This window comes from Myotis yumanensis, unplaced genomic scaffold (genome assembly GCF_028538775.1).
Source record: "Myotis yumanensis isolate MYYU_CA2020_CCGP unplaced genomic scaffold, mMyoYum1.0.hap1 SCAF_14, whole genome shotgun sequence".
Lineage (NCBI taxonomy): Eukaryota > Metazoa > Chordata > Mammalia > Chiroptera > Vespertilionidae > Myotis > Myotis yumanensis.
Genome location: NW_027223765.1, coordinates 51,250,772 through 51,273,189, shown reverse-complemented (window position 1 = coordinate 51,273,189; position 22,418 = coordinate 51,250,772). Strand labels below are relative to the sequence as shown.

The window sequence follows — 22,418 nt, the reverse complement described above, 5'->3', positions numbered from 1 at the left end:
AAACACAGAAATTTTGGTTACTCTACAAGATGTTATTTATGAATGCTATCAAGAAAATTCAATAAAACCTTAGGTAGCATATCTGGAAGTTATTTAGCTACATACCTTTTTATTTTAAGTAAGACAACTGACCCTAACCAGTTTGGTTCAGTGGATAGAGCATCGGCCTGTGGCTTGAAGGGTCCCAGGTTCAATTCCAGTCAAGGGCATGTACCTTGGTTGCAGGCACATCTCCAGTAGGAGGTGTGCAGGAGGCAGCTGATCAATGTTTCTCATCGATGTTCCTAATTCTTTATCCCCCTCCCTTCCTCTCTGTAAAAAAATCAATAAAGTATATATTTTTAAAAATAATAAAACAACTGAATTTGGAGCTATATGGCTCTTGTAGTAACTATTTTGCTTAGTTTAGGTTTTTAAATTTTGTTGTATTTTTTTAAAATATATTTTATTAATTTTTTACAAAGAGGAAGGGAGAGAGATAGAGTCAGAAACATCGATGAGAGAGAAACATCGATCAGCTGCCTCCTGCACACCTCCCACTGGGGATGTGCCCGCAACCCAGGTACATGCCCTTGACCGGAATCGAACCTGGGACCCTTCAGTCCGCAAGCCGACGCTCTATCCACTGAGCCAAACCGGTTTCGGCAAATTTTGTTGTATTTTTAAAAATATTCCAAGCCACTTCTAAACTTTATTTATTTACTTATGCCAGGGATCAAGCCTGGGGCCTCATACATGCAAACCATGTGCTCTGCCACTGAGCTCACTTCCCACCCCTGAACTTTTTTTAAAACAGTAGATTTTAGCAGTGGGCATGTCCAGACTACTCAACAAAATGTTAAAAGACGCAAATTGATAGGAAAAATTCGTTTAATTTAGAATTCAAATCAAAGTAAAATTATAACTCTTTATTTTGAAAACAGTGATGGTACTATTTTATAAAATTATTCATGATCATAGTATGTTTCTTAGTATTATCTATGTATTTTCAGAGTGAGATTTCTGTTTGATTAAAAGCTAAAGATTTTGATGAATTGGTTTTACAAGTGGAAAACAAGCCTGAGGCAACACATTGGAAGCTGTATTGCCAAATATAAACTATAACAAAACACAAGACAGAAAGCAAAGTCCACTCCGCCTTCTGTGAAGAGCCGCGTGGCAGCGTGACCGCTGTCACAGCACATGAGCCGAAACCGTGCACGTGGGTCGGGTGACGGACCCCTCTCTCCTGCTCTTGCGTTTCCCTTCAGAGCTGCATGCTGATGTGTGCCTGTACCACGTGCCCCTCCTCAAACTGGGAGAGACTCTCTTATGGCACCTGTGTACCCCAGTGCCCCGGCACAGGAGGGTGGAGATGACCTAGAAGTTGTAGCATTTCCTACTTTATTCACCTTTTTACTTATCCTGACATTCCTTTACTTTTTCTTCTTTTAATCTAGGCAAACCCTTTTTTACACGAAACCCTTCTGAACTGAAAGGCAAGTTCATTCACACGAAGCTGCGGAAAAGCAGCCGTGGCTTTGGCTTCACGGTCGTCGGAGGGGACGAACCTGACGAGTTTCTGCAGATCAAGAGCCTCGTCCTGGATGGTCCCGCTGCGCTGGACGGCAAGATGGAAACAGGTGGGGCAGCAGGTGGCCGGTGCTGCTGGCACCACCCGAGACCAAACAGCAGCGGGGTTTCTGGGTTTAATCACCTCCTCTGTGTCGGCTCCTCCACTCCGTACATGCATTCCCCAGTGGAGATGGAAACCTGTGAGGCCATGTCACCTTCGGGAGCTCTTAGGGTGCTACTGAGTGGAGTAGAGCCATGATTTGTGAGAGTGTAGATCTGTTTGAATAGATGGGTTCAGAGCTTGGATTTCTGCAGTAAGGATTTTTGTTAGAAGAAAGCTCCAATGTTCTTTCAGTGACCATATCTTCTCACAGGCAGGGACCACACTGGGTGCTGAACAAATGCCTTGTTAGCCATTAAAATAAGTGATAGAAGTAGTCCCTTTGTGTCCTACAATGCCACCCCCAAATCCAATTTCAGATCAGCTTCCTGTTGGTAGGCGTTTATATCATAACTACAGTCCCGATGCACGAATTCGTGCAAGAGTAGGCCTTCCTTCCCCCGGCTGCCAGCACCGGCTTCCCTCTGGCACCTGGGACCCGGGCTGCTTCCCTCCAGCCGCCGCCGGCAGGCACCCAGGGCCCAGGCTTCACTACGGCCCCAGCTTCGTCTGGTGACATCCAGAATGATGCCCAGAAGGATGTTAGGTCTAATTAGTCTATAACCCTTTTTTTATTATAGATATCGAGGTAGATTTTCTGCGTACTGTTTTTTTTAATCCCCAAACTCTTACCTTTTGCAGGAGATGTAATTGTCAGCGTGAACGACACCTGCGTTTTGGGACACACACATGCGCAAGTTGTGAAAATCTTCCAGTCCATTCCCATCGGTGCCAGTGTGGACCTTGAACTCTGCCGAGGTTATCCGTTGCCTTTTGACCCAGATGACCCCAATACGAGTTTAGTGACCTCAGTGGCCATTTTGGATAAAGAACCAATTATCGTGAATGGGCAAGAGACCTACGATTCACCAGCTAGTCACAGCAGTAAAACAGGCAAAGTCAATGGCATGAAGGATGCCAGGCCAAGCAGTCCAGCTGATGTGGCTTCCAACGGTTCCCATGGTTACCCCAATGACACTGTCTCGTTGGCTTCCTCCATAGCCACTCAGCCAGAACTCATAACTGTCCATATAGTCAAAGGGCCGATGGGCTTTGGCTTCACTATCGCAGACAGTCCTGGAGGGGGCGGCCAAAGGGTGAAGCAGATCGTGGACAGCCCCCGGTGCCGCGGCCTGAAGGAGGGCGACCTCATCGTGGAAGTGAACAAGAAGAACGTGCAGGCTCTCACGCACAACCAGGTGGTGGACATGCTGATCGAATGTCCAAAGGGCAGTGAGGTCACCTTGTTGGTGCAACGAGGAGGTATGTAGGTTTATTTTGTACTTTGATTTTTTTTTTAACCCATAATCCATTGTTTAACTTACTGGTCTTCGGGTGGCTCTTTGGGACTTTTTAAATGTCTGCTTTTCTAAGATTATTTTTATTTAAATTATTAGAAATGTATTCAAAATGTTTTCTGATTTCTTCAAATGCTAGCATCTTTAGAATAAAGGTTGTGTTAATACATATGTTACACATGTGCAGCTAGAGCGATACCCTTAAATGTAAGTCAGATTATGCCTTTAAATGACCATTAAGATTTAAAAACCTTTCTCCTTTAAATCTCCTGAACCAGGCCTGCATAGCGTGCATGCAAAATGGGGCTCCCAGCCTCTCTTCTGACCTCAGCTCACACTCTTCTCCCCTACTCACTGTCCTTTAGCCACCTGGCTTCTTTTCTCGACTGCCTGTAGCGCTCCAAGCCCTTCCTGCCTCAGGGCCTTCGCACGTCCTGTTCCCTCTGCTTGGAATGCCTCATTCCCACCTCTTTCCTTAGCCGGCTCAGTCTCATTGGTTTCCTCCTGAGAGAAAGCTTCCCTGGTCACTAATCTAAAGTAGCCTCCAACACCTCTGTGTAACCTCCACTGCATTACCCCATTTCTTCATGGCCTTTACCGGTATCATGATTATCACAAGTCACTCATTTGTATATATATTTTTTTGCTGCTCTCTTTTTTACTAGAATGTAAGAGCCATAAAGCCAGGGCCCATGTCTACATATTGACATCAGTATTCCCAGCATTTAACACAGTTCCTGACTCCTGCTAGGTATCCATGAGTAAATCGGTATCGAATGAATGAATGGATGAATGAATGAGTATGCGATTATTTATACTTGTCAGGAACAAGAGTTCCACCAATTGTATTAAAAACATATCTCAGCGTACCCACAATTTAATGATGTGATTAAAGACCCCAGGGAAGTGGGGTATTCTAAGTCTTGAGGAGTTAGACTTCCTGCTTTCCCCTGCCTGCGTGCCTCACCGGAACTCCCAGGACCTCACCTGAGAAATATTTTCCACGTGTTGGAATGTCGTTTCTGAATCTGTGTCTGACTAGTGGTGGATCGCCTCACCCAATGTGCCTGATGCTGGTTGTTCCCCTGGCCCTTGCCAACGTGATTTGTTCCGGGCATATTCTGACCCTCTGAGCCGAGATGAGGAGCCAGACTTTTCTTTTCTCTGGGTTCCGTTGCAACAGTGGCGCGCATGTATGTCGCAGCCGCCTGTTCTCTCGCTCTCGTGGCGCTGTGCGCTCTGTGATCCAAACAATTGGTGTCGTCGGAAGGAGACCCAAAATTCAGAGCAGCCGCTGTGTGAATAGAAATGCTCGATCTTTCTTGAACAGTTTCAAAAGCCACTGTGCGGATTTTATTCTTAAAAACGGTGTTTCCACCGGTGCAGCTGTCATGTCTCTTGTACCTAGATCACTTGACAGGATAGATAATTGTTGTTTAAACAGTGACTAAGACGCAGTAGGAAGTGACTTGCGTGTGAGGGTGATGATAATACCTGGCACTTAGACATAAGCTGGCAGTTTACAAAGCACTTGCCTGCGGGCACACGCTCTCATCTCACTTTCACCACGTCCCTGACAGGTGGGCGGTGCCAGCCCACGAGGTGACGGAGAAGTTCACCCAGGAGTTTGAGGTCTAGTCCTCTGCCTTCCTTCTGAGGGACGCTGGTTTCTGCAGAACCGCTCGTTTCGGCAGTCAGCAGCTCAAACTTTTCAGTAGTTCGTCAGCGGCATCTCTGATTCAGCCACTGCTCCTTCGACAGTCACAAACCACTCTGCTCTCCTACCGAATTAATTGCCCCTTCATTATTTGCTCCTTAATTCCTTTTGTCATTGTGTTTAGTTTTCCTTTGTTATTAGAGTCACTTTTAAGAGGACCAAAACAGTGAGTCTCATTATAATCTACCAACTGACAGTGGTTACTGGAATCATATTATAATGAATGTGCCCACACTAGCAAATAATTGATTATGGAAATATACCTCTTGATTTAAAATATGTTTGCATTCCCTGTTCTTAATTTCTGAGACCTTTTTTTGAATGCCACTGCCTTTTATAACATGAAATTAATGTGGAGAGGTCCAGAGTATATTGCCACATTAGTCAACATCGCCATAGTTTAATCCGGAACCTGAGTAACGTAAGATCGCTGTAACATCAGCACTTCTTCACAATCCACCATATGCCTCGTGTTTGATTTACATGTGGGACAGGAAGTGTGTACACGTACAGTTGGCAGGCTAGCAGCAGCTACTATTAATCTGTATGGAAAGCGTATAAATATGTGTTTCTGCCACACGTTAGTTACTTGAATCGGCACTGGCATTTCGATCATCTGTCCTGCATGTGGAGTGGAACTGTGAGTAGGTTTGATGAGGCAACAAAGACAGAAGCTCAGTTAAATGAGAACATAAAATGGCCACTCCACTGATTCTTTTTTAAGAAATAAATGATAAAAAGGTTTATTCAAAGGTCCTAGTGTTTGCAAACTGGAAACACAACTTAGCAATAGCCAGAGTGTTCCAAAGAAGAAATACAAGCTGAGGGTTCTCAGAGGGAAAAGTGCACCCTGAGAACAGTCAGTCCTGCAATAACAGCTTCTGTATTGGTGCGAAGTGGCATTCATCTAGGTCAGCGGTTGCCAACTGGTGGTCTGTGGACCACTGGTGGTCCGTGAGGTCCGAGAGGTTGGCGACCGCTGCTCTCGGTGGCCCGTGGTCTGGATGCAGGAACGTTCTTTTCTGAGTCCTTCGGGGTAAGCAGAGGAGGGCTATGTGGAGGTTATGTATCGGCGTTGACGCAGGGCTGGACAGCTCAGAAATGTTTAAGTCCCCAGGCTACTTGGAACAAGGATAGAATAGTCGCCTCATTCCTCGTCCTACTTGACTTAGTGATTTAGCAGTTTGACTATACTGCTCCCTTTTATGTCTTCACTCTATTCCTCATTTCCTCCCTTTAGAACAGTGATTCCCAAAGTGGGCGCTACCGCCCCCCCGGTGGGCGCTGCAGCAATCCAGGGGGGCGGTAATGGCCACAGGTGCATTTGGGGGCGATGAGTAACTGCTATTAAAATTTTTAAAAAATTAATTTCCAGGGGCTGAGTAATATTTTTTCTGGAAAGGGGGCGGTAGGCCAAATAAGTTTGGGAACCACTGCTTTAGAACAGGATTTTTTTTCTCTCTCTCTGAAAACATCAGAGATCAAATAAAATATGCTGAAGCCACTTGATGCCAAGGTGGCAATGCCTTCATTGGGTTCCTATGTCCCTGGGAGGGGGTATATGGACTAGCGACATGCTTGTTATATGTGAATTTATAGTCAGCTCAATATTTGTGTCCATTGAGACATTATTATTACATATCAGGTTTAGAAACCAGTCTGTCTTGAGGATAGGTCAGCCGGTAGAGGAGATTCCTAGATATCAGGTGATTCTCTCTAATGAAGCTCATTTCTGCCACAGCTCCAAGTACGCAGACTGATAACCCGTGAGATCCACACTGACGGATTCTCAGAATTCCGATCTCGAGGGTGAGGCTTTCTGTGCCTTAAAGATCTTTTTCTACTTCGGGCATAACTGGCTAAGTTTGTATTTTATTTTAATTTTTAAACTCACAGGCCCATTTTTGCTTTTTTTGTGCTTTTCAAGATCGGGTACATTTTGGGTTTTAGTATTTTTCGTCTCTTCCCCTCCCACCTGGAAACCACGCAGAGGTTGAAATGCCGTTTGTTAATTTCTGGGGTCAGGCCGTTTCCTGGGTCAGGCCTGGAGTTGCTGGGAGTGCCCGCCCGTGTGGCCTGGTGCCTGGGACCACCAGGGATTTGTTTATAAGTCTCTTCTCTGTAAACCTGGCCCTGCCTGCTGTCCACTTGGGCACGTTCCCTAAGGGCCCGCGCCTTCCTTCAGGGCCTGTCCTTCCTCTGTCGCCCTCTGCTGTCCAGTCAGGAAAATGCTTCTATTGATTCATTTTGACAGCTTTGGCATTCAGATGGCCTGTACTCTGACACCAGTGTGAGGCTAGAGACTTTTATGTATCTGGAAAATCATGCTAGAAGGTGATTACTATGTTTAACATATAGGATTTTTTTAAATTTACAAAAGATAGAGAATTTGTCCCATAAAGGTTTTTTACTTTTTAAAAGAAGGATTGTTTTATTTGAAGCATATAACTACCTGTGCCCCTCTGTATAAGATATTTTGTGTATTTGGCTAATTCACACCAATTAGTAGGTGGGTCATCACTAAGATATAATTTTGGGTTGAGTCAGAATACTCTGTCAAGAGAAGATTTGGCAGTGCATTACGGGAAAGGGGAACTTATGCTCTGGTTTTGAAAGTATGTATTGGGTGTGTCAGGAGCCAACCTCTAGTTCAAACTCTGCTCTTACCTGCCCTTACCTGTGACCAGCTTACTACTCCTGCCTCAAGACTCAGTTTTTAATTTAAAAAAAAATGGATTGCTTGAACTAGATCACCTTTAGGATGACCCCTGTGGCTCCAATTTTATGCAAAGAATGACCTCATAGTGTGTGGAAAAACAAAATTCAACTGAGTAAAATGTAAAGCTCTGATTGGCTGTTAGTCAGTGACTGGTGCATTGGGCAGCACCCCATCTACCAGACAGAAAGGAGCCCCACGGGGCTGAGCACAAAGGGAGACAGGCAGAGGGAGCGGACAGGAAGTTTCACTGTAAAAGCCAGAGTGGCCGTGCCAGGTCACCTCCCTTCGGGGGCAGCCGGGTCTGAGGCAGGTTACCTCACTGACCGGGTAATTCCAGATTGACAGGTTTAAGATTCCATTCCTGGGAGAGGCCAAAACTGTAACTAAATTATTAAAGTCTGGCTTTGCTGGTGTGGGACTCGGCGGAAGTGACTCCCTTTGGGGAGAAAAGAGCACATGGTTCTACAGCAGGTGGTGCAAGTGTAAATCCCAGCCCCACCTCTGCTGGCTTTGTGGCCCCGGGCAAGTCATCTGAAAAAATGGGAAGACCGCACATGCTGGCACATGACGGAGATAAAATCAGGCAGTGTTTGTGCTAATTTCTGACATAGGACAAGTCACTGGTGTTTTATTGATGTTGCCTAATAATACAAGCAACTGACTAGGGGTGGCTTTTTATTTATTTTAAAATAAAAATAAAAAATCTTCAACCTGGACCTACAGTATCTTAATCCCAGTGCTTGACCTCCAGGTATCTGTATTCTTTCAGAAGCTCCGCCAGCGATTCTGATGTGTAACCGGCGGTATAGCCAGTGCCAGGCTCCTGCCCTCAGGGGTCCTGCTAGTTTTGATTCTATAACATAACTTGGGGAGAAATGAGTTTATAAAACTAAACAGTTACTTTCATTGCTGGGCAGTATCCTTCCTGTAAAGCCTGCTTCACAAGCAGCACATTCCTCAGTCTTCGCTCAGGTCCATTTCAGCTCCCGAATCCCACCTTTGCCTACTTCTGAGAACAGAGGGAGGGCTGATCCCGGTCCTCATTTGGGGCACAGTCTCCAGTGGCTGTTGCTGATCATAACCAGAATGGAAGTGATGTTTGCTGTTCCGTTTGCACCCACTACACTGAATGCTTTTGTCAGATAATGAAATGTTACGCTCCCTGCAGGGCAGGTCGGGGTCCACCTTGGACTCTTACCTCCCTGGTGCCTCTCAGGAAATCCTAGCCGAAAAAATTAAACGCGCTCCACAAGTCACAACAGAAAATTATTCGCAGAACTTTGTAGTCACACCTCATAACTTCAGAAAGATGATACAGAGGTGCTAAAAGGCAAAAATTAGATATGAAAGGGGTGGTGGTGATGGTAATGATAACGTTACCACTCTCACCAGTGAGTACTTACTGTGTGCCAGGCTTGTTGTCATAGTAGCAACACACACACACACACACACACACACACACCACACAGGCAGGCAACACCTCGCAACACCTCGTTGTGTGACTGCATTGGAACTGTTACCAATTTGCAGTGGGATTCTGAGTACGCTCTTCTGGGCTGCGATTGTCAGCCCCGATGCTGGGGGAGGGAGGCGGAAATTGAAGGAATCATTTGTTTTTTGTGTTGAAAATCACAGCTACATTTGCTTAGATATACTAAAGGGAAGTTTCTGGTTTGCTTGGAAAAGCATGTATAAAGCCTCCTCCTTGCTTAAACCACTGGCAATAAAAACAATAAACAGTTTCACAACACGCCAGGCATCGTTAGTTCTGAACTCTTTTTATCTCATAATTCAGAAGCGGCCTCTCAGGTCAGCACAATGTTGACTGCATTTTATTTTATTTTTTTATGGTTCTGTTTTTTTATTTTATTTGTTTTAATCTTTACTGTTTATATTATTACAGATGTCCCTCTTTTTCCCACCCATAGCTCCCCTCTACCCGGTTCCTGCCACGCCCCAGGCCTTCACCACCCTATTGTCTGTGTCCATAGGTAATGCATACATGCATATAAGATCTTTTTTTAATCTCTTCCCATCCTCCCACTCCCCCTTCTCTCTGAGAATCGTCCATTTCCATTCCTCTGATTCTATTTTATTCAACATTTATTCTGTTCATTACATTTATTATTCATTTGATTTTTAGATTCAGTTGTTGATAGATATGTATTTGTTGCCATTTTGTTGTTCATATTTTTGATCTTTTTCTTTTTCTCCTTCTTCCTCTTCTTAAAGAATACCCTTCAGCATTTCATATAATACTGGTTTGGTGGTGATGAACTCCTTTAGCTTTTTCTTGTCTGTGAAGCTCTTTATCTGACCTTCAATTCTAAATGATAGCTTTGCTGGGTAGAATAATCTTGGTTGTAGGTTCTTGATATTCATCATTTTGAATATTTCTTGCCACTCCCTTGTGGCCTGCATAGTTTCTGTTGAAAAATCAGTTGACAATTTTATGGGCACTCCCTTGTAGATAACTAACTGCTTTTTTCTTGCTGCTTTTAATATTCTCTCTTTGTCTTTAGCCCTTGACATTTTAATTATGATGTGTCTTGGTATGGTCCTCTTTGGGTTCCTCTTGTTTGGGGTTCTCTGTGCTTCCTGGGCTTGTAAGTCTATTTCTTTCACGAGATAGGGGAAGTTTTCTGTCATTATTTCTTCAAATAGGTTTTCAATATCTTGCTCTCTTTCTTCTTCTGGCACCCCCATAATTCGGATATTGGTACACGTGAAGTTGTCCCAGAGGCTCCTTACATTATCTTCATATTTTTGGATTCTTTTTTTCTTTTTGCTCTTTTGGTTCGGTGTTTATTTCTTCCTCATATTGCAAATCATTGATTTGATTCTTGGGATCCTCTAGTCTACTGTTGAATCTCTGTATATTATTCTTTATTTCAGTAAGTGGATGCTTAATTTCTGACTGGTCCTTTTCCTTTTGCAGGGGGCGGGGGGGGGGGGGGTGGCGGGCATTCTCACTAAGCTCCTTGAAAGTCTCACTAAGTCCCTTGGAGGTTTTTAGAAGATTCTTGAGTAACCTTATAACCATGGGTTTGAACTCTGTATCCAGTACTTTGCTTTCTTCCATTTATTTCATTTGTGACAGGTTTCTTTGTCTCTGCATTTTGGCTGCTTCCCCGTGTTTGTTTCCATGTATTGGGTAGAGCTGCTAAGTCTCCTTGAATTGATAGAGTGGCCTTGTGTAGTAGGTGTGCTATAGGGCCCAGTGGCTCAACCTCCCCAGTCACCTAGGTGGACACTCTTGGTGCACCCCTTTGTGGGCTGTGTGCACGGCCTTGTTGTAGTTGAGCCTTGATTGCTGTTGGTGTCACTGGAAGGAATTGACCTCCAGGCTAATTGGCTGCAGGAACCAGCTGTGACTACAGTGGGAGAACTGCTGTGCAGGAGACACCCCTATGGAGCAGGACTGGCTTCAGTGGGGCTTTGGTGCTGAATCTCCCCCTTGAGTGTGTCACTTATGGATGTGTAGAGTTGTAATCTGGTATGGTCTGACACTGAGCACTGGTACACTGGCTCTTGGGTCTCCAGGGAGATGCAAAGTCAGCCACTGCCTGGGGCCACCCAGCAGGAGCCACAGAGAGATCTTCAGATTCCTCCTCTTTGTATCAGGTTTGGAGGTGTCTAGAAGAGGCCCAGCTGTGAAGCAAGGTAGGCTGGATTCTGTTGCCATATCTTGGGCCTTTTATTGATAGATTTGGGGCTCCCTGACCCAGCTTCAGCTTATTTGACAGGTATTAGCCTGAGCAAGGACAGGCCATTCATATGAAAAATCCACTGCACACAGCTTGGGTGGGGTTGTAAATTGTATGAGGTGGGGTCTTAGGGAATCACCAGGGCAGAGCAAACAGAAATGGTCGCCAGTCAACCCTGCAACCGGGAAGGTCCCAGCACGGGAACAATGCAAGCACCTCCATCTGGAAGAAAGCCGCCCCAGAGTTCCTACTGAGATGCCAGACAGTTCAGTTTCTTCTTCTATGTGTCTGTGTCCCCCAGAGCCTCACCCAGCACTGGAGCTCAGAGGAAGCAGGAGCTTGTAAGCTCAGTTCGTGGTGCCTTTTAAGAGGAGCAGCTGGGTCTCCAGCAGCCTCCTGTCACTGAGTCCTGATCTACACTGGTTTTTACAGCCCATACTTCTTACTGCCTGTAGGGACTTCTTTTCCCAGATCTGGGTCCCTGGGCTGGGGGTCTGGTATGGGGCTGGGACCCCTTTCTCCTCTGGGCAGCCTCCGCAGAGAAAATCTTCCTCCCAATTAAAAAAGCAGCCCATGTGGGCGCCAGACCAGCCTGTTCCGCGCCTTCGCACCTCCTACCAGTCTCGGTGTGCTTTCCTCTTTATTTCTCTAGTTGTAGGACTTCCATTCAGCCAGCTTTCCAGCGGTTCTGGATGATGGTTGTTTTATATTTTAGTTGTAATTTTGATGTGGTTGTGGGAGGCGGTGCGTAGAGTCATTTGCCTACGTTCTCCCTGTTGACTCCATTGTAGAGAAGAGGACGATGGGACCAAAGAGGTTCAGTGACTCACCCAGAACCACGTAGCTGATAGTTGGCAAAGTTAGAATTTGAACCCAGAACTTAGGTTTAGAGACTGAGTCCTTAACCACTGTGCCAGGCAGCCTCACGCATTAAAGGGAAGAAACTGCAGGACCCGAGCTGTGGAGCAGCAAGCCTCACACATAAAGGAGTGGATACGGTCGGAAGTCCATGATGCCACTTAATTTTCATCCAGGTTTACTGATGTGTTACTAGTTCATGAAATCATCATCGATCCAGATGGGAAAGCAATACCTAATCTCATCGCCTAAGCCCCTCATTAGCATTAGGTCATCTTGGTGTTTTCCCTTCTGAAATGATGCAGAGCCGTCATAATCAGAACCGCAGTGAGCTACACACCAGGGATCTAAGCCGGGAGAGCAGGTGCCACTCTCTCTCTGCCCTTGGTCTTGGACTGGAGAATGAATTGCAAATTGCACCGCTGACGTGTTTGACTGCCAGAATCTCTCATATTGCACTGCAGGGCCTCCGAAAGGGGATTTGGGTGCTTGCAGAGTGATATCCTAATAGTTCTGTGCACGCACACCAGCAGCCTGTGTCAGCTCTCCATCCTGCGCCCAGACTCTGTGTGCCACCCCGCTCTTCCCCGGCCTCTGCCGTCCATCGCTGGGCACCTGGCCTGGCAGGGCCTTGCAGCAGGTCTCGGTGCCTCCTGCAGTTCATTCTCTGGCCAGAGTGACTTAACGTCAGTTGATCAGAAAGGCTTCCCATCATTCAACGAAAGCGCCGAAGCCTCGCGCCAGGGCCGGAGTGCTGGCCCTTCCCTCGCTCTGCATTTTCCTCTCCCGGGAGCCTCAGGGCCCACAGACATCCATCAGGCTTCTGCGAAAAGGTCCTTTCCTGTGAGAAGCCGGCTCTGCACCATAGAAGATAAAGCAGCACCCTCCGCCATCACTTGCTTCTCTCTCCTTCCTCCTGGCACTTAAACTTCCTGTGATCTGGGAGCAGCAGCTTGGCCTCAGCCATTTCTTCACCTGTACCACCTGCAACCCGTACCTGGCACGTTGTAGGTATTCAGAAAGTCATATATGTTGATCGAAAATAGGAATGAATGCCAGGCCCTTTGTTTCCACAAACACTCCCCCTCAAGAGCACTTTCTGAGGGGAGCACTACCATTGCAGCTGAGGAAAGGGGCAGGAGAGGGCGGCCCCTGAAATCACACGGTGGAAAGGTGACTGCGGTTTGCCTGCAAAGCCTGGGCTCTGGGCGCAGGCTGCTCTCCAGGGAAGGGCATCGGAGAATCACACCAGGGAATCCTGTTCTCCAGCACCCAGCGCAGCCGGCCCTGGCCTCACGTGGCTGTTTAATTGAAATTAAATGCCCGGTCTTTGTCCAGTGGCCGCCGCGGAGGAGCTCAGTGTGGCTGGTGGCACTGTGTGCCCGTTCAGTCAGGGAACATCCCTGTCCTCCCAGGAAGGGCTGTCGCCCAGCGCTGCACTCAAGATGTCATTATTTTACCCTAGAAAGGAGATGCTGAGGATCTATTGTTACCCTTCCTCTTATTTGTATTAGAGTACTAGTATAAGGGAGATACGGAATAGAAGGCAGCTTTGTGGCGAACAGATTTTTTTATGCAGATAACAATGATAGGGCCTATTTATTCATATCTTTCATGTGTACACGGCTCTGAGCTCTTTACATGTGTTAAGTAGATGTTAGGGGGTCACAGGAGTCGAATCTCAGAAAACGTAAAAGACTTATCAAGTGTTAGCACTTGGGCATCTGCTCCATTGCAAGGAGAGAGCTCGTCCAGTTTTAATGGGAATCGTAGGGCCTTCAGGAATACTGACTGACACGGCTTAGGAAGCTTAATGTACATGATTGTATTATGTAAAATATCTTTAATCCAAAAAGGGGTAGAAACTTTAAAACACAAGGAAAATTCACCTTAAATTCTTACATAAAATCATGTAGAGTTTGTCACCTGAGCTTCAGCAACGTGAAAAGATGTTGAAGTCTTGTTGGTGTAGTAATTTTAGAAGTCAAGTCCTATAGTCAGAGCCACTGCTGCCTAATACCTTCCTAGCTATTAAAAGTTGTTCAGCCCTGGCTGGGTGGCTCAGTTGGTTGGAGCATCGTCTCATACACCACAAGATTGCGGGTTCAATTCCCAGTCAGGGCATGTATGTAGGTTGCAGGTTCGATCCCTGGTCGGGGTGCATACAGGAGGCAGCTGATCGATGTTTCTCACCCTCTCTCCCTTCTTCTCTCTCAAAATCAATAAAAACATATCCTTGGGTGAGGATTAAAAGGTAAATAAAGTAAAAAAAAAAGTTGTTCGCATTAAATTCGCAAACTTCCTAGCACTTTGCAGGGCTGCCCCGGGCAGTCAGCATTGCTAGTAAGGCGCCTTCTGGCCTTGACCACTAATGCAGTTTTAAGCTGCTATTTTTATTTACTTCATGGTTTAAAGTGATCAAGGGTTTTATTTGAGAATTTGTTATAGAATGTTAGGTCATGTTTATATTTATATTTGAGATGACTTATAGCAAGAGATGAGACAAATATGGGGTGTCCCCCAAAAATGCATACACACTCTTTGAATAATTATAAAGCCAATGTTTATTAAAGTACATTTCATTTTCAAAATTGAGTTGTCAGCTATTAAATTGTGTATACTATACATTTTTGGGGACACCCAAAATGTCTCTATTTTGGGTCTGTCTTTACTATATAACACATAAAACCCCCCTCGCTTTCAGCATCTTAAGGAACTCGGGTTTTGATCTCATAGTGTTTTAACTGAAGACAGCAGTGTGGACGCACTAGGAGAGACGCGACGACTTGCTGTGGACCGTTTCCTAGGAGTTTCTTTTGACGTCAAAATTACAGCAACTGGCTTTTTTGGTTTCATTTATACCTTTTTTTAACAGAAGGAACAAGGCATCTTTAGACTTTTTGTGAGTTTATTTTCTACCTTTACTTTGGTTCCATGTAAAGTTTATTGTGTAGTTGTCCCCTCCTTCAGATGGTGTCTCTCACGTGAAAAGTCTGCCTTACACGTGGGGCACACCTCCCTTTCTGAGACTGTGGCACCTTACTCACTGAGTTTCTCTTTCCTGCCAGAGGCATCTTCCTAGCCTCTACGCTGAATATTTTTCAGTTCTGAACACTTCAAAAACTGTTATCCGAGGCAGAGTTTACTGACTCCATTTAACATTTCCCCACCTTCCTTCATTGACCTCAAATGCATCACACATGCTGCACCGCCGGCCGGAGTGCAGTATTTGCCAAGGTTCTTACTGAAGCTGTCTTTGCATTGCCTCCTGCGGAGTTTTAAAAAGTCCCCCCACCTATGCCACACCTGGTATTCCCCCTGTTGTGTTCCTGCTCAGATATTAACCATGCCCCCTATTTGTGAACATACTCTTTTTTGGTTCAGAAATCTTGCTGGTAGAATCTTAAGGTCTGAAAATAGCGCTGGGTCCTTAAGAGTGTTGTTTCCATTGGCAACGTGCAACATGCCTTTTTTTTTTGGTGCCAACTTGTTACCTGGGTTTATTTCATACTCCTGTTTCTTTTTATGTTTCTAATGTTCTCAACTTTTTTTTTCTCACCATTTGCAGTAAACACTATCCACTCTTTCATTCAGCAAACGTCAGCACCGTGTTAATCTCCCATTATAGGTGAATGGCATGCAAGGGAAGTAAACAGCTGTAAAAACACAGTGTGACTGATCACACCCTCCACATTTTTTCATGCTTAATTCTTTTTTTTAAACTAATCTTTATTGTTCAGATTATTACAGTTGTTTCTCTTTTTTCCCCCCATAGTTCCCCTCCACCCGGTTCCCGCCCCACCCTCCACCCTCACTCCCCACCCACTGTCCTCATCCATAGGTGCATGATTATTGTCCAGTCTCTTCCCGCATCCCCCACTCCTCTTTCCCCCCCGCCCAAGAATAGTCAGTCCACTCCCTTTCTATGCCCCTGATTCTATTATAATCACCAGTTCATACTGTTCATCAGATTATTTATTCACTTGATTTTTAGATTCACTTGTTGATAGATGTGTATTTGTTGTTCATAATTTGTATCTTTACCTTTTTCTTCTTCTTCCTCTTCTTAAAGGATACCTTTCAGCATTTCATATAATACTGGTTTGGTGGTGATGAACTCCTTTAGCTTTTCCTTATCTGTGAAACTCTTTATCTGACCTTCAATTCTGAATGATAGCTTTGCTGGATAAAGTAATCTTGGTTGTAGGTTCTTGGCATTCATCACTTTGAATATTTCTTGCCACTCCCTTCTGGCCTGCAAAGTTTCTGTTGAGAAATCAGCTGACAGGTAATTGACTGTCTTTCTCTTGCTGCTTTTAAGATTCTCTCTTTGTCTTTTGCTCTTGGCATTTTAATTATGATGTGGCTTGGTGTGGTCCTCTTTGGATTCCTTTTGTTTGGGGTTCTCTGTGCTTCCTGGACTTGGAAGTCTATTTCTTTCACCAGGTAGGGGAAGTTTTCTGTAATTATTTCTTCAAATAGGTTTTCAATATCTTGCTCTCTCTCTTCTTCTGGCACCCCTATAATTCGGATGTTGGTATGCTTGAAGCTGTCCCAGAAGCTCCTTACACTATCTTCGTATTTTTGGATTCTTTTTTCATTTTGCTTTTCCGGTTGGGTGTTTTTTCCTTCTTCGTATTTCAAATCGTTGAATTGATTCTTGCGCTCCTCTGGTCTGCTGTTGGGAGTCTGTATAATATTCTTTATTTCAGTCAGTGTATGCTTAATTTCTAGTTGGTCCTTTATCACAACATCAAGGGTCTCATTAGATTTCTTGAGGGTCTCATTAAGTTTGTGGGCAGTTTCTAGAAAATTCTTGAAAAACCTTAAAAGTGTGGTTTTGAACTCTATATCCAGTAGTTTGCTTTCCTCCATTTCTGTCATTTTTCTTTGTCTCCACATTTTTTATGCTTCCCTGTATCGATAGAGTGGCTTTCTGTGCTAAGTGTCCTCTAGGGCCCAGTGGTTCAGCCTCCCCAATTACCTGAGGAGGACACTCTTGGTGCACCCCCTTGTGGTCTTTGTGCACAGTCTTGTTGTAGTTAAGCCTTGAATGTTATAGGTATCACTGGGAGGAATTGACCTCCAGGCCAATTGGCTATGAGAATCAGCTGTGTCTGCAGTGGGAGAACTTCTGTGCTGGAGACATCCCTCTGGGGCAAGACTTGCTTCAATGGGGCTTTGGTGCTCACTGAGTCTTCCCCCTGAGTGTGTCCTTTATGGTTCCACGGGGCTGCAAACTGGATGGTCCCACTGTGACCTCTGGGTACATTGGCTCCTGGATCTCTAGGGAGGTGCTAATCTAGCCTCTGCCTTAGGCTATCTAGCAAAAGCCTCTCTGCAGGGCTTGGGCAGGGCAGGTCCCAGGGGATCAACAGTGCTTAATTCTTTTTCTAGAAATCTCACCTGGTATATTACCTTTGCCATGATAAATTCTAATATACTCATTTTGTAATTTTAACATCTGAGGCAACGTTGTTTGAAGGATCCTTTGGCATGGTATCAGCGTAGCAGTCCTCGTAGCTAGGAGCCTGGCCAATGATAAGACTGTAATGGGTGGATCCCCTCTGTCCCTGTTGCTGGCTATCAGCTCACTTCACTCAGCAACCTGCTATTTATTAGACTTATTTTGGCAGTGGCTGTGGTCAGGGGGCTTGTCATGATGTACCCATCTAAAAAGCTGTATTTAAAAATTCTTTCTTAGAGTTGCATAAACACCCATTTGTTGTTGCTTTGTAATCTTTGGGAAATAGTTGGAATTAGGTCTGGGCCTCCGAAGATATTTATGTTGATTCTAAATTTTAAAATGTTCTCCATGGTTACTTTTGCCATAGATACCATTCACCAACGTGGGAAATGATCACATTAAAATAATAGCACTGCCCGTGAATTAATGGGACTCTGTGTGTGTGTAGTTTGCCCCTGCAAAGCAACTGTCACTTGACTTTGGTTATTGGAGGAGGAGGAGGCAGCTGTTCTTAACAGTGTCTCACACGGGGCACTGTGACATCATGGACTGGTGTTCTCTGCTGGGGGGCTGTCTGCATCAGGGGACGTTTAGCAGCCTCCTGGCCTCTCCCCGCTTGATGCTGGTGACACCCTGTCCTCCTCCCATGGCTTCAGACGAGGCAGATGTCCCCTGAAGAGCAGCTTTGACCGTGATTGAGAACCGCTGCTTTAACCCCTTTGACACCCATCTGCTTTGCTTATTGAAAATGCTTTGTTCTAGCCCTGACCGGTGTTGCTCAGTGGGTTGGGCATCACCCTGGGCACGGAAGGGTTGCAGGCTCAGTCCCCAGTGCGGGGCGAGACAGCCGGTGGATGTTTCACTGTCTCTCACTTCTCCCTTCCTCTCTCTTTCAAAATCAATACAATTCTTTTTTTAAAAAGAAGATGCTTGTTCTGTTTTTTGTAGGTTTAAATGAAGTCAGTTTGTGGATTATTGTTTGTAGAACTTGTATGGAAGAAATTTCATGTGAGAATTTCCCCATTTCTTCTCAGTCATCGCCTCTGCCTCTGCTCAGGGGTGGAAGTAGCACTGGCCAGTTGTCGCCATCTCCCTTCCCACCTGCTCTCTGCTGCCAGCGAGCAGTGCAGGCCGGCTCGCTCTGGCAGTGCCCCTGAGCCTGTGCGCTGTCGTCTGGAACGTGTGTGTGTGGGGGGGGGGGGGGGGCTGTGTCCTCCTGGTGCTGCAGGGAGCCCGTCCCGAGGGAGGGCTCCGTGTCCTGCCTGAGTGGATGAGGCTCAGAGGAAGGCGGAGCGGGACCCCCAGGCTCCTGCTGTTTCTGTGTGACTGTCTGGACTCCAGAAAGACAAGGGGAGGCGAGAGGGCACAGGTTGCTGGAGATGTGTTCCCTGGGTCTGTGATGGCATGGCTTCCGGTAGACAGTGAAACGGGGAAAATCAGAGCAGAATGGGTTTTGGGGGAAGTGGGGTTTTCCGGGCTGAAGAGGCTCCTGTATAGGTGATGCCCTTCCTGTCCTTGTTCTGCTGAAACAGCTCTTCCTCGTGGAAAGGGGGGTTGATATTTGCCCCCTCCCCCTTTTTAATGTTCCTAGTTTGCGAAGTGATGAATTAGCAGATTGTGACCAGTTGCTTAAATCTGTTTCTACAAAAATGTACTGATCTGTGAAATCTGGAATCTAGGAGGTTGTGAAAACAGGGTGGGAGTGGGGTGCGTGGTAGTGACATGTGAGTGGGACTGGGATCCAGGCAGGGGGAGGCAATGGGACCTCCACCCTTTCCCTGACCATCGCTTCCACTGCCTGGTCAGTTAGGGAGAAGCTGAGCTTGGGGTCAGGTCCAGGGCGAGATCTCATGGCTCTCCTCTGTGTTGCCCTTAGATAATGTGACCTGTATGGGTCAGACTCTGCCATGATTTCTTTGTTCTGAGTGTAAAATTCCAAAGCAAGAGGAAAACCGGGTGAGCTGTGCACATTCACTGTGCACTGGGTACCCCAGAATATCCACGGCTGATTTCTTACATATACAAAGCAGTCTCAAAACTTTATGATAGTTTTTAAAAAAATACATTTCCAGTGTATTGTTTTCATTGCTACCCCACGTACCTTGACTCTAAGCTTGATTAGAGCCTCAGTTGCCTAGAAAAGCCAGCAGGGAACAGCCCAAACCAGGAGAGGAAGTGAGAGGACCCTGGCCCTCGGTCTCCAGTGTGAGGCACTTGCTGAGCGTCTTCCTCGCTGTACATGCCCGCGGGGGGAGCAGGCATTTCATTGCCAGTGTGAGTTCCTGATACTCACCCTTCCCGCCCGAATGCCACGGGCTCCTCCAAGTGCCTGTGATACATCTTGTTCCCGGATAAAAAATGTCATTGAAGAGCCTTGCCGCTCGGAATTTCCCCTGCACCTTCAATGTACTTGACCTAGAAAGTTCTTTTTAATTGAGATTCACCCCGCGCGGGACAGTGTGTGCTGGGGTGTGTGTGAGTGAAACCGATTCCCATATTCTGCCTCGAAGCAAATCCAATTGGCAGGATGAGTATTGACTCGGTGAGACCTGGAATCTAATATGGGACAGAGCATAGCGTCCGCTGCTTCCCAGCGCTGTCGGGCAGCCATTCATTAGGAACCGACAGTCAGGAAAAGCTGTGCCCTCTGTGCCGCGCAGCGTCCTGTAGGCCAGGGCAGATACTGTTTCAGCAAGAGGTGTTTGAAGCCATTTAATATCTCCGTGGGAGATGAATGGGGCTGCTCATCACATGTCCTTTGCTCTGAGGAAAAGCCTGAGTCTTCAGTAAATGGCTCTTTAGGTCTGGCTGGCAGACAGGGAACGGTGCGGTGCTGCAGGCCCCCACGTCGGTCGCCTGGCCTGTGTTAGCGTGGCCAGGGCTTTCTAAGGCCCAGGTGCCTTCCTAAATGTAAGAGGCTGGAACGCAGTTTTATATGGGGCCAGGGCTGGCTTCGGTCACAGTCAAGCAGTTTGGTAATAAAGTTCATTGAAATGGCTAAATAACAGACGCCGTTATGGAGAGAACAGGAAAATGTCCCTCCGATTTTGCAAAAGCGCATTGCAACAGGAAGGTGATTGTTCCACCGAAGAGGTGGTGAAAACTGTTCCAGAGTGTCATGGGTTTGGCTGGAGAACAGGATCTGAAATATTCTTTTCATCAGGTTTGCTTTTGGGGGGACGGGTGAAGCCTTTGGAGCCTTTAGCTCTGTTTGGCCATAAAAGTGCTTTTCTAAGGAAAGACATGAAGGTGCCCTTCACTGGAGCACTGTCGACCCCCTGGGAACATACCCGTCTGTGGGTCTCAGCTGCGGGGTTGGGTTTCTTTGTGAGCCTTAGTTACCTCTGGGCGTGAGCCAGGGCTGTGACGGGAGTTTAGAACACAAGGTGGCACAGCGGCACCTTCTCTGCACGGAGGAGCTCGTGAGAGGAGCCGAGCTGGCAGCTCCCCAGTAAATCAAGGAGCAGCGAGGGTCAGGAGCTGTGAGTGGTCGCAGCAGCGGTTCACTTCATAAGCTCAGCACATTCACACATTTATTCAGAAGGTGCTACTGAACTGGGGACTAGAGGCTGGTCTAGGGCTGGGGACTAGCCCTGGAATAAGAGACCAGGTCCCTGAGATAGGCAATAAACAAGTAAATGATAACAATCACCAATATAGACAATAATTTTAGTGCGTCATCAGATGGATGAAAACTGAGGAACGGGGCTGGTGCCTGTACCCCTGGATGGTTTCTCTGAAGAGACATTTGAGGAGAGCCCTGCGTGGGAGACACTACCCACTCACCCATCTGCAGGCGCAGTGTCCCGGGGAATGAAGGGCATTGGCCCGGAAGTGGAGGCTGCCAGCCCGGCTGGAGCCCATGGGCAAGGAGAGAGGAGTGGGAAATGAGATTAGAGAGGTGGGCAGGGTCAGATCACGGCGGCTTTGTGGGGAGGGAAAGAGTTTGCGGTTCACCGAAACGGTGTTCCGAAGCCGCAGGGACATGTAACCGGGAGAACCTCTAATCTGATTTGTGCTGTAAAGGCTGCCTCTGGCCTCCATGTGGATAACGCACTGAGGGTGGAGAATAAGGCGGAGAGAACAGTTCCAGACTCTTGCGCTCGCTCAGGAAAGCAGTCAGTGGCAGTGGAGACGGACAGAGTGATGGATTCAGGGTACGTTTCGGAGACCTTCGCTGTGGGAGATTAAGAAGCTGGAGAAGGGCTTCTGTTCCAGCTTTGGGGTCCTATAAGGATCGGCTTTGGGATGCTCGTTCTTGGTCCTGTGCCTCACTTGCATCGCTAAAAATAAGCAGGCAGGCTGAGAATCGGCCTAACAGGCAGTGATGCTGACGTAAAGGATCCTGAATGGTGTTTTTTCTTAACCTAGAAACATCTCAGCCTCAATTTCAGTGATGGGTTTTCCTTCAGGGCCAGTGCCCTTAAAATAGGGGCTCACACAGCATCCTGTTTTACCAACCCCAAACAGGAATACTTAGGGGTGTTTCTTTCAGTGATCTGTGTTGAGCTGTTGTTTGCCATTCACCTCCCCCACCCACCCACAACCCAGGCAGCTGAAAGTTACACTTTCCCTTTTAGAGGAGCTGCCTTGGAGCCTCCAGGCTGCAGGTCATCCTTCCTCCCCCAGGGAGACCTCAGTGAACTGCTGAGAAGAGGAATGGGTAGCAGGGCCAACCCTAAGCACTGGCACACAAAAAGCAACTCACAGGGACTTAAAATACAGATGGTGGGACAGTCAAGCTGTCCGTCTGGCAGCTGGAAGTCTTTCTCAGGTGAGACCCTGCGCCTTAACAGCCTCGTCGTGAGTGATTTCTGCCCACACAGCGCTAGAGAGCTTTCCTGGAGCCGCTGCGAAGCCAGCCCGACTCCACCCCGAAAAAGTAGATCTTGGGGCGAACATCCCCTGGAGAAGGGAGATTGGCCTTCTGTAGGTACA

The 22,418-nt window shown here is 46.6% G+C and overlaps 1 protein-coding gene across 16 annotated transcripts in view; it reads left to right on the top strand.

Moving 5' to 3' along the window:
* MAGI1 (membrane associated guanylate kinase, WW and PDZ domain containing 1) overlaps positions 1-22,418 on the top strand; it is a 563,313-nt gene that overhangs the window by 491,034 nt on the left and 49,861 nt on the right. For all 16 annotated transcript variants that reach the window (XM_070390955.1, XM_070390954.1, XM_070390950.1 and 13 more), the window contains 2 exons: positions 1,440-1,622; positions 2,357-2,977. In XM_070390955.1, the coding sequence (XP_070247056.1) occupies positions 1,440-1,622; positions 2,357-2,977 (804 nt within the window). The remainder of the gene's footprint in view (positions 1-1,439; positions 1,623-2,356; positions 2,978-22,418) is intronic.